The 13130-nt window shown below is 39.7% G+C and overlaps 1 protein-coding gene across 3 annotated transcripts in view; it reads right to left on the bottom strand.

Moving 5' to 3' along the window:
- Positions 1-13130, bottom strand: part of LOC150090631 (transcriptional repressor NF-X1-like) — a 164314-nt gene that overhangs the window by 27913 nt on the left and 123271 nt on the right. For all 3 annotated transcript variants that reach the window (XM_090371845.1, XM_090371861.1, XM_090371854.1), the window contains exon 11: positions 5471-5672. In XM_090371845.1, the coding sequence (XP_090227971.1) occupies positions 5471-5672 (202 nt within the window). The remainder of the gene's footprint in view (positions 1-5470; positions 5673-13130) is intronic.

Here is a 13130-nt window from a genome sequence, read left to right as displayed (position 1 = left end):
ACTTTTGATCGTGTTTGGCATAAAGGTCTTCTAAACAAGCTTCCATCTTATTGTTTGCCAACTGTTTTTAGTAATTGGTTATCTGATCAGTTTTCTCTCTGATCGCTCACTGAGGGTGATGGTAGATGGCTCTCTGTCTTCTAACTTCTCCACTAATGCCGGTGTCCCCCAAGGTTCAGTTCTCTCCCCCACTCTTTTCCTCTTGTATACCAATGACCTTCTTCCATTGACTGGAAATCCTATCCATAGTTTTGCCGATGATAGCACATTGCATTCAACTTTCCATTTTGAGAAACCTTGTCCTGCTCAATCAGCTTCAACTTCTCGAAAATCTGCTACCAATTCCTTAAATGCCGATCTTCAGCTAATTCTGAAGTGGGGCAAAGACAACTTAGTTGATTTCAACCCTTCTAAAACTCAGTCTTGTCTTATATCTCGCAAAAGGGATTCTTCTGCTCCTATGCTTATCTTTAGTGACACTCCGATTTCTAAGCAAAATGATATATCTCTTTTGGGGATTACCCTGACTTCTAATCTCTCTTGGCACAAGCACATTAGAAATATTGCTTCCTCTGCATCTAAAAAACTTGGTTTTCTCTTTCGCTCTCGGCGTTACTTTTCTTCCAAACAGCTGCTCTCTCTGTATAAATCACAAATCCGCCCTGCCATAGAATATTGTTCCCACACCTGGGGTGGTGCCCCCAAAACCTCTCTCAGGCTTCTTGATTCCATTCAGAAGAGGGCAGTTAGGTTAATTAATGATTCATCTCTAACAGAGTCTCTCCACTCGCTTTCTCATAGACGCACTGTTTCTGCTGCATGCCTCTTCTACAGATACTTCCACGGGCACTGTTCTTCTGAATTGGCTTCTATAATTCCCGCTCTCTCTTTCAAAATAGCCTGAACACGTGTGCCACCAGCCAACATCCATTTACTGTCCAACTTCAAACCCACAGAACCAACTTTTCATCTTCCTCATTTATTCATTCAACTGCCGTTTTCTGGAACAACCTGCCTTCATACGTATTTCCTGAAAATTACAATCTACAGAAGTTCAAGTCCAATGTCAACAAATATCTTCTTTCATCTTCTCAACTTCCAACCCAAGCACGGTACGAAGTACTATAGGTTCTAATACCTCTCGTGTTTGGGGTTCAAATAAAAAAAAAAAAAAAAAAAAAAACTCTTTTTTGATATTAATGTTTTCATTTAGAATATCAATGTTGGATTCATTTAGCAGTTTTGTTGAAGTAATGGAATTTAAGTTGATCAGTTCTGAATGGCTCTTGTGCCAGCATATTTTGTCTTCTCGAGACTCTTGGAGGACAGCTGAAGTTGATGAGGTAGAGCAGCTCGGGGGCATCCAACGTTCCAGCCACGAGATGCATTAGGAGAGTGGTACCATCCCGAAGTGAATGCACCATTCATCGTAGGATTTTTGTTCAATTCCAACCTAGATTTGTACACCAGGAATCTGACTATGGATTTCGTTCCAGTTGTTTTATAAGAGTTTTGGTGTGAGGATTCCAGATTTGTGAGGCATATTCTAGAATTGGGTTGCTTATCATTATGCAAGCTGTTTTTATGAGCTGTACGTTGGTGAAATCGAGGCAGATTCTTTTAAGCAGTCCAAGGGATTTGGAGGCCTTAGCTGTAGTTTTATTTACATGTGTGTTGAAGTTTCCCTTGTCAGAAAACCATACTCCCAAATCTGAAACCTCATGATTATTAGCTTTATAGGGATAATTAATCTTGTGTTTTTTGTGATAGTCTGCGACCGACATGGTGCAGCATTTGTTTAAGTTTAGTGTTAGACCATTATTTGTGATCCATCGGGTGATGGTGTCTAGTCCATTTTCCAGTGATTCACAGTCTTGTGTTGTTTTGATGGTTTTGTATATTTTTAAGTCATCTGCGTATGACAGCACTTTGATGTCAACATGTTGCATACCATCTTGTATGTCGTTAATATATATAGCAAAGAGTAGTGGCCCCCAGAGGAGAACCCTGTGGGACTCCCCTTTGTATATGGAAAGTGGAGGAGTATCTTCCTTCAAAATGAAGTCTGCTTTTCCTGTTGTCAAGGAAGTTAGACATAAGTGATAAGGCATTACTTGATAAACCTATGTGCTTTAATTTGAGGCAAAGCAACTTGTGTGGTACAGAGTCAGAGGCTTTCTGTAGGTCTAGGTATATAATGTCTATCTGATTGTTATTATCCAGGCTAAGTTTGATGTCATGTTCTATGGAGAGTAGGTTAGGCACTGTTAATCTGCCCATTAGGAAGCCATGATGAATGTGGCTGAATTTATTTTTCATGAAGGAGCAGAGTTGAGAGTAAAGGAGGTTCTCAATGATCTTGCTTAGGGGGTTAGATTTGTGTATGGGTCGAAATGAGGAAGGTGTGTCTTTAGCCCCCTTTTTAAAAAGTGGGGTGATAGTGGTTTCCTTCTATCTTCCAGGGAGTGATCCCTTATTGAAAATGGCTTTGATCAGATGTATAAGTTGTTGTAACTGTATAATAATGTAACTGTTTATAAACATAAACTTGCAGGTCCAACCCCATTGCAGCAGGATTAAGAATATAATGCAACAAAATATTTTTAAGACTTCCAGCATATTAACAATATCACCATAATTTTTTTGCTATAATGTGATCACTTTAAGAATTAATGCTCCTTGAGCCAATGAAAATACTCCTTAATTTTCACTTCAATAATTCTCAGGAATTTATTCTTTAAATAAAATAAATTATAAACTGATTTTAAAATCAAGTGAAGCATAATGCAGACAGCCAAAAGTCTGGATATATAAATTGAGGCGTTGCCATTGATTCAATGGGTTGACTCTTCTTTCAAAATCCACCTTCAGGTAGATAAGGTATTGGTAGGTTCTTATCACGAAGTACGCTCAAATGGCAGATAGCACGTTTGAGTAATACAACAGCTGTTCAATAAAGAATGTTCATAATTTTTTTTTCCCCACAGCATACCTTTATTAATCATCCATATGGTGATTGGTCCTTTTCAAAACAGTCCCCATTTAATGAAATGCAGTTACTCCAATGTTTCTGCCATTCTTCAAAAACCCGGCAGAAGCCATTTTTTGACATTCATTTAAGAATTGCCTCCGATATTTTTAAAACTTCTTTTGATGACTGGAAACATTTTCCTCAGCTTCTTTAACTTTGGAAATTATAAAAAAAAAAAAAAAAAAAAAAATTGCAGGGTGCAAGGTCTGTAGCAGTATTTGCTGCTACAGACTGCTACCTCATTTGCTGTAGGGCAGATGAGGAACACATCTGATATTAATGCTGGCTAAGTACTTGATGATAGTATGAGCAATGTGAGGTCTCGCAATGTCATGATGCAGCATCCACCCACCTGTATGCAGTGAACGTGATCCCACGAAGTGTGCAGTGTAGTTTTGTAGTAAGATTCCGTAACAGTCATATGATGCGGCACAACATGCTGGTAAAACATTCATTGAATGTTTTTAAAAAAAAAAGAAAAAAAAAAAAGAGATGGCTATAACCTTTCCTGCAGAAGCGACAACTTTTGCTTTTTTCAGTATTGGCAATAATGTAGACTTCCAAACAGAACTCTGTCACTTACTCTCTGAGTCAAAATGAAGCTATGTCTCATTTGCCATTATCAACTTGTGCAGAACCTCACTGTGTTCAGTAACTATCCGTTGCAGCTCCTGCCAAACCTCCATGCAAACTTACTGTTGCTCTGGTTTGTTTGTTATTTGGTTTTTAGGAGCATTAGCAACTAAGGCCATATTGCTCCAGGGATATGCGGTGGTCATTCCCTGACCTTTCCGCATCCTCCGTATTTGGTGGTCACGGGCTCGAACCCCGGTCTAAATCAAGAAGCGTGTGCTACGCACTGCTGCTCCTGCCCACCTGGCTACGGAGGCGCCCTGTTGCTCTGGTGTGAGTAGTCTTGTACTCAGTGTACATGAACAAGTGTTGTATGCAAATATTAATGGAGAATACTGTGCATGCATCCTACTGATATTCTCACCATCTCTGCCAATTGCTTTATTGTTATATAATGTTCTTCTCTCATGATTACAGAAGCAGTCTTTATGGTTTCTCTGGTAACAGCAGTGGTTGGAGGTCCAGGACTTGTCAATTTTTGCAATTGAATCACGTCCACCTTAAACATTCTAAATGACCTGCAAGCTGTGCTATATGGAAGTGCAGATCTGCCATAAACCTCTTTTAACATTTCATATGCTTCAGCTGTTTTCGAGACAAATGAAGAAATTTGAGAGCAGCATACTGTTCCTAGTGTGTCATGTCCATTGTTACATAGGTGAAACTGAACAGACAAACCTGGATAACAGCCAAGGTCACACCGTGCAAACACGTCAACAGTGCAGTTTCTAGTTACATTTTTCTGTGGCTAGTGCCACAGAAACATGTAATTAGAAACAGCAAGCAGTACAACTTGTTTGTGAAAAATTATGATCATTCCTTATTGAACAGCCCTCATATATTGGAATAATTCAACCTTGAAAAATATTCAAATATACAAATCAAAGGATATAGTAATCACTTACAAGGACCTCTGGGTCTTTCCAAATCATCAGAACAACAAATGGCACTGATGAAAAAAAATCTTGTAACCATTCTCTCAATGAGTAAATGAATTGTAATATTTAAACTGAATAGTAAATGAATTGCAATACAAGTGGAGCCTAGCTTTCATCCTGATCACCCAGCTTTGATTCTGAAATACAATGCATGCACTTTCTTAATTAGCAGAATAAAAATGTTTTTGTGTTTTTGGGATTTCATAGCCAATTCAACCCCCCCTCCCCACCCACACAACAAAATTAATTAGGATTATTAGTACATTTTCAACACAATGCATAGCACTAAATAGCTAATATTTCTGTGGTAAACCATAAAGACCAAAAATAACATGCAATGAGCAGTGGGGAAAAGCCATAGGATAGCTGGATAGATATAACAAGATGTTTTTCTGACCAATCACTGCAGAGCACAACATGCTTCTGATCATCAGCTGAATAACAAATGGCATTATATTAATGAACAGATGCACACTTATAAACTACGAGTTGAATCTTTGAGAGATGTAATATAGTTAAGGAAGGATGTTACGTGGTTGTTTTCCATTAAAATTATTACTGTATTTAATACCACTCTTATACCACGTGAAATTAATAATGAAGTTTATTAAGCTATTCACCTAAACTACTAGGCATTAAGATGATGTTTCAGGTATCTTACCGATACCCATCATGGTCTGATGATGGGTATTGGTAATTATGGTACGACAGCTTATACATGTTTCAAGTGACATATATTTAGCTACATTTCTGTTTCAAGTGGTATATGCAAAGAATTGAAACTGAGTTGTAGCTAAATATATGAAATGTTCTTTCATTAATTTTATTATTGAGCCAAATCTGATGCTCTAACTTTGAAATTAATTACCTGTTTAGCTAGCTGAACCAAATCTGATATCTTGTCATATGCAGAAGCTACAGAAGATGGACTTTTTTTCATCTCTTCTTTTAAAAATTCTGTATAATTGGGAGGTCCTGGTTTATTTGATATATCTGGATTTTGAATGTTAAGAGCTTCAGCCAAACGTCTGTTTCTTTCCAGAATTGCACATTCTTCATTACATTCCAAGCTAAAAACAAAATTATCAAACTATAGTTTATATTTAATAATAATTTAATAATTACCTTACCAATAATTAACATACATAATTAACCGAGCTGTTAACATATACAATAATTAAACTAATAGAATGTGGAAAAGGAAGCACAGGATGAAATCTTCAATTATTTTAAATAATTGAATAAAGATTTCAAAAAAACCGAAAATAATGAGAACTATTAATTGGATTTGAAGAAAGGGAAGGAAAAGAATCCTAGATAAAACTGATTCAGAAAACAATTTATACTAGCTTATGACTTTCATCACAAACTAGTATAAATCTGACTATCCTATGACTTTTGTCATAGACTAGTCAGAGTTGTGACTTTGGTAATGTAACCTATCCACTTCCCCCCCCCCAGCAAAAATTAGTTATCACATTAAATCCAGTTTAGTTTCATCATGCAATGCAAAGCCAATAAAGAAAAAGGACTTCATTATTTTTAAGGTTTGGACTCTTAGGGATATTAACACTATCACCTGACTACCACTTACATGCACGTAGTAGCTCGGACAACAGAAAAACTGGACTCTGATTTGATCTGTGAATGAAGTTAGGAAATAATTTAGATACAACTTTTTCTGAACATGTTTTCAAGCTGTAACACTATTACATTACATTGAGTTACATTAGCTGTAACCAGTGGTGGGACACAGCCAGTTCATATGAATCTGTTCCTAGAATTTCCCAGAGTTCGCCAAACCAGTCCCCTAAAGGCCGTTTCACACCAAATGCCATACGAGCTATGCTACTTTTGTTCGCTACGTCACCTATGTTCTGCCCATTCCACACTGGCAGACACATACCCTCAGCTATTCTATTCATAGTTGTGATGGAGAAGTGTTCCATCGTGCAATATCTCTAGTGATGGAGATTTATTGCTACTTGGGTCCCTGAGGTTGTCGTATAAGAGGAGATTTACATTAGATTACATTAAAGGAGATTTATTGCTACTTGGGTTCTTGAGGTTGTCACAGACACTCTCCCGGATATGCCAGAAAAGCTGTGCTTGCTACCTGGGAGTCTAAAATGCTGATGGAACTGATATTCAGGTGATGCTCAAGTCAAGTGGATCCAATTTCGGCAAAGTCCGGATGGTCTGTGACAGCCAAATCCTCTCCTTGCACCTTCACAATGGTGGGACTATTAGCAATCCTGGATATAACCCCCATGTGCAAGCACACTGTGGGTGACCACCCGGTGTGAACCATCTTAAGTAGGGGTCGAGGTGTAGCACCCACACCACATAGAGGAATGCTACCCCTCTATGTTACCAGGCAATACTAGGTGGTAGATGACTCATCATCCGATGCAATACCACCACTTTGCTTATTGGAGGCTTTAAGTGGTGGAACCCATGTTTAGTCTCCACAGCTAAGTTCCGGTTAACCCTTCCCCATCTCTTCCATCATGCAGTATAAATGATGTCTTTTTAAGTTATGATGAACACCATGGCGAGATCCAAACTTCTTTACATTTCGAGGGTACAGCTCTAAAACGGTGTTCGCACGCTGGCCGCTAGTTAGTACACCAGACCGAACCTATTGTTAACTCTCTAGGCGGCTTCCACATCAGCTAGTGTATAACCTTACTACCTCTACTCTACCAGATAGTGAGTGGAGGGAGTCCAAGTAGTGTGTACGCAGGGAGCACTGTCGAGGCCACATTATGTCAAGGATATGGGTATATTCTTACCATGTGTACACCATATTCAAAAATTTCATTACTTCATACAGCATGTGTCCCCCCCCCATACACTTTTTCTTACTATTGAATACACCACAAAGTAGCGTTAGTAGAGGCATATGGTGCAAGAAAGCAAGCTTATGCAGCATCATTCAAAAAAAAAAAAAAATGCTTCCATTTCACCCCTCCATTCATTCCAAATGCTTGTGCAGCTCAGCCTACAATTTATTTAGGTTATTAGTTTCCACAAGATGGAAACTAATGCCTGTTCCACCAATCAACTACACACTGGCCAAAGGCAAATTTCTGCACATCTATTCTAACAACTCTCTTTCCCCCTCAGGTTCTTAATCTGAGCAAGAGGAAGAATCCCATCAGCATTCAGCTTGCTCAACCCATTCAAGGCCTTATACACCTCAATCAGATCACCTTGCAGGTGCCTACTCTCAAGGTGCTGCAATTTGCAGAACTTAAGCCTTTCTTGGTAAGAGCATCCCTTTGTTTCCTGACACCAATCTTGTTGCCCTTCTTTGTACTCATTCTAGCAACTCTACATCCTCCCTAAAATGAGGCCTCCAGACCTGTACACAGTACTCTAGGTGTCGCCTGACCATTGCCTTGTATAACGGGATAATCACATCCCTGTCCCTGCTAGCAAAATTCCTATATATCATTGACAAGGCTCCATGACATGCTCTGGCAGCCTGTCTCTGCACTGCTCAGCAAACTTCATAATTGACAGCACAATTACCCCCAGGTCTTTTTCACTTTCCACTTCCCTGAGTGTAGTACCACAGAGTTGGCATGTTTCTCTTTGGTTATTGCTACCCATATGCAGTACTTTGCATTTGTCATTTGTTAAACTTCAGTTGCCGCTTCTCAGCCCATTTTCCCAGCTTATCTAGATCCAGTTAGTTTGTTGGTAGTACATCAGCTTCTGTGGCCATATTGCACCTCCCAAAGTTTTTGCATTTTCCACTCTGATCCAAGCCCGAGGCGGGATTCGAACCCGCAACCTTTGGTTTGCCAGGCAGGCACTTTACCCACCCGGCTAGCCTGGTCAGCAGATCCCGATCCAATTGGAGTAGCTTACTGTCATTAACAACCCTGCCAACCTTTGTATCATCTGAAAACTTGGACATTAAACCTGATATACCTTCATCAATATCATTGATAAATATACAAAACAAAATGGGCCCAACACCGAACCCTGGGAAACTCCACTAACAACATTTGTCCATGAAGAGCAGTGTCCATTGATTAGCACTCTCTGTCATCTCCCACTCACCCATTCCTTTATCCATTGTAGCAACTTACTCTTAATGCCATACCTCTCCAATTTATACAGCAGTCTTCCATGCACAACAGTATCAAAAGCTTTCCTGAAATCCAAGTATATGATATCAAAATTATTTTTGGCATTCGGTTCCTTTGTGATCAACATCATAGTATCCAATCAAATTGGTCATACAAGACATCCCTTTAACAAACCCATGCTGTGTCTTAACTATTACTGCAGTCTTTTCTAGATGATTCTGCAATGCTTCTTTAACCAGTGATTCCATTATTTTCCCCGGAACACAAGTTAAACTAACAGGTCTGTAGTTACTTGTGTCACCTTTTAGCATTAGCAGAGTCATATGATTCAAGAAAGCAAGTTTATGCAGCCCAAAAAAAAAAAAAAAATGCTTCCATTTCACCCCTCTGTTCGTTCCAAATACCTGTCCAAGCTCAGCCTTAAATTTATTTAGGCTATCAACTTCCAAAACAAGGGATGGAAGTCTGTTCCACCAACCAACTACCCGCTGGCTAAAGGCAAACTTCCGCACATCTATCCTACATCTGTCTTTCCTCAATTTGAATGTATGCCCTCTCAGATGATTATTCTGAGCAAGAGGAAGAATCCTATCAGCACTGATTAAGCTCAAACCATTCAAGGCTTTATACATCTCAATCAGATCACCTCGCAGGTGCCTAGCCTCTTTTGAACCCCCTTTGTGAATTGGTGATACATTTGCACACCTCCAGTCCATGGGGACCTCCCCCTGAGTCCAAGGAAGCTATCACAATTATGGCTAAGGGTTTGCTTACTTCTTTTGCTGCCTCCTTTAATATAACTGGATAGATCCCATCCACCCCAGGTGCCTTCCTTATGTTTAACTTCAACAATTTCTCCTCCACTTTGCTCTCAGTTATTACAAAATCACTTAGCTCCCTGTTAGCGTTTGATAAACTTCTGGCACTCCCCTCATTAAATGACTCCTCATGTGTGGATGTAGATGCAAAATACTCATTGTTTGTTAGCTACCTGAGCATGATCTTCAATAGTCAACCCATCTATGTTAAGTGGCCCAACCTGATTCATTCCTTTCCTTCTAGAGTTTACATAAGGAAAGAACTCTTTGCTGTTTTTCTTTGCATTCTTTGCCAAAGATTTCTCATAATCTGCCTTCGTCTGCCTAACCTCCTTTGTGACTTGATTACAGACTAGTTTATACCTACCATAGGCTTCTGTGTCACCTGATACTTTATATCTTAGTTGCATATAAAGTATCAGGTGACACCCATTTAGGTCTAAACCTTGAACAGTCTGACATCCATTTAGGCCTAAACCTTGAACAGTATTTCTTAGTTGGAATGAAAAGCCTAGTAGCCTCCAAAATTAAGTTCCTGAAGACTTCCCACTTAGCACTGAACGTTGGTAACATCATCAGTTGATCCCACTGTACAGAATTTAAAAACTGTCTGAGACCACTGTAGTCATCTTTACGAAAGCAAAAGCCCTTCCTTTTAGCCTCGATCTTTAAATTGTTGTTATTTGGTTTTTAGGAGCATTAGCAACTAAGGCCATATTGCTCCAGGGATATGTGATGGTCATTCCCTGACCTTTCCGCATCTTCCATATTTGGTGGTCACAGATTCGAACCCAGGTCTAATCAAGAGGCGTGTGCTACACACTGCTGCTCCTTCCCAACTGGCTACGGTACTGTTGGGCTCCTTCCCAACAGTACTTTGTGATCACTGTCATCCAATGGTTCCTTTATCTGCCAATTCTTAATGCATGAATAATCACTGCTGATAATCAGATCAAGAGTATTACTCTCTCTGGTTGCCTCTCGAACATGTTGCTGTAGAAACCAGTTCCAATAAATCCACAAAAGTCTTGCTAGTCTGCAAGCGACCAACCCACAAGTTCCAGTCAATATGTGGAAAGTTAAAATTCCCCATTATAAGACATTCTGATTTACTGGCCCACTATTTCTCTGCACAATTGCTCATTATACTCATCAGATTCATTAGGCCTAAAACACACACCTGCTCTCATTTTTCCTTTGCCAGTGCTTATTTCATACCAAACAGACTCAACACTGCATTGTCCACCAACATCAACTGGATGCACTTCCTTAGATTTTATGTATTTCTTAACTAACAGAATAATCCCTACTCCCTACCTGTCCTGTCTATTCTTCCTGTACACAGTGTACTTCCCAAATTCCAATTCTGTACTGCTTATATCTGTATGATACCATGTCTCTGATATCCCAACAATATCTACCTTTGATGTCTTGACTAGCACTTCAAGCTCATCAAATTTATTAACTATAGTCCTAGCATTGATGTACATGCAAGTATACATGCACCTGTTCCTACTCTTAGTTACCCTAAAATTTACTTGTTCCACTATGACTCCCAGCAGTCCTGGAAATCTCCATTACCTTGCTTTCCAGGCTGCTGCTCATTCTAATAGAAGCAGTGCAATAATCACTTTTGCCTCTGCCTGCGGCCGCTGTTAACCTTTTAGTCTGTGTATTTCCCCAAGCTAGAAGTTTTACCGACTCGCCTAACACTGCCTCAATAGCATCAGCAAATATTCTTGCACCCTTTCTATTTAAGTGTACCCCATCTCTGTAGAAGCAGTCTCTCCTGTCAACAAGCACAGACCAGGCTGAAAAAAATTCTACCTCTTGAGCCTTGCACAATCTTTCCAGGGCCGAATCGATCAACAAAGCTCTCATCATATACTCCCTCCTATCGTCTCTGGCCAGAATTGTAAACACTTTCACCTTCAACCCTAACTCACGACTTTTTTTCTTCAACGTTGACCTGTTACTTGTTGAGTTAATATGCAGATCTCTTACTCTTAATGTCATTGGTTCCAATGTGCACAACATCACCTTTTGTGCCCTTAAAAGATATCTGTTCTACGTCATCAATTTTTGCCCCTGGCAGACATACCCTGGTCCTGTTTGACCTATCCTTCTTGCATAGTATATTCCCTGTCTCCTTGACAATAGTCACCAACAATAACTAGTTCCTTTGGGACTAGCACATTCTGCCTCTGTTTTGCCTGATTCACAGGAGTGAGCTCTGTCGTTGAGTTGGGCAGCTGAGAGCTTGATGGGCCCCTCATATTAATTTCTTCGAGGGCATTTACCCTAGACCTCAAACTATCATAGATGCCCATCAAAACGCTAAGTTGTGCCTAATTTCTTGACACTAGACACCTAGCACACACAAAGGCATCTCCTTGGCTAGATCATGTCCTGTTTTAGGAAGGTCAGCAAACATTTCACACTTCGTACTTTTTTGAAGCTGATGCATCGGAGAATCATCCCCTTCGTTTCTTCCCAGAGTCACAGCACTCTCGCTAGCCTGTGATCTTTGCTTCGTAGCTCTAGTCTGGGTAATGAATTGCCGCACTAATAGAGCAAACTTATCTGCGAAGATCTAAACCTCCCAAACACTTCCTAGTCATTTCATAAATATACGTGGTCTCAGTTCTAATCTCAGTGATGTCCATTTCCACTAATAGTCTGCCAAACACAGTGTACTTTTTCTGATAGAATCTCAGTTATCGGTTGACTCAACCACTGCTCATCTCAGTTGCTCAAATTATTCACTGTATGATTCCTTTTGCCTCAACGGTGTCACTTGTGCAAATGTCTGTTCCGATACTCCCTGTCAGAGACTTGGTAATTTGGACTCTCCTCTTTTCAATCTTCTCTGGCTTACAATCTCTCTACCTCATTCTGTCAAATTCATCTGTTGTTTCTACCATTCTCCCAATTCCTCTAATCACTTGTAACTCTGACTTCCTCTCTTTGCAACTTGACTTTCTCCAGTCCAACTTTCCTAACAGTGAGGTAATTTTCCTTGGTGATTTTAATGTTCACACATATCCAGCTGGCTTTTGTTTTCTAGTCACACAGATCCAACTGGGTGAGATGCTGAGGCTTATGCAATTACTAATGACCTCGCAGAGATTGTTCATTTACCTACCAGAATACCGAGCAATCCTAACCATACAGCAAACACGCTTGATCTTTTTCTCACAAACAACCCTTCTAAGTACATGTCGAAGTGAGTGGGGTCCTCTAGTCACCTCAGATCACAACTTGGCAATTGTCTCTTCTCCAATGGAACCTTTATCTCATGGCTATTCCCAACCTCATGTAGTTTGGCATTACAAGAATGCAAAATGTGATGACCTGTGAGATTTCTTTTCTTCCTTTCCTTGGCCGGATTACTGTTTAAAAACTTCTGATGTCAACATTTGCTCAGATCGTGTCAGTGAAATTATTCTTGCAGGAATGGAATCCTTTATCCCACACTCCACTTTAAAATCTCGTCCTTTATCTAAACCTTGGTTTTCCAATAAATGTGCTAAGGCTGTTCAAGAGAAAAATGTTGCATATCGTAATTGGCTTGTTTCCAATTCTTCAGTTTCATTTTCTGTGTACA

The sequence above is a fragment of the Mastigoproctus giganteus genome, chromosome 1 (genome assembly GCF_048544385.1).
Source record: "Mastigoproctus giganteus isolate SK-2022 chromosome 1, ASM4854438v1, whole genome shotgun sequence".
NCBI lineage: Eukaryota > Metazoa > Arthropoda > Arachnida > Uropygi > Thelyphonidae > Mastigoproctus > Mastigoproctus giganteus.
Note: the sequence above shows the minus strand (reverse complement) of the source record. Positions and strands in the feature narration are given on the sequence as shown.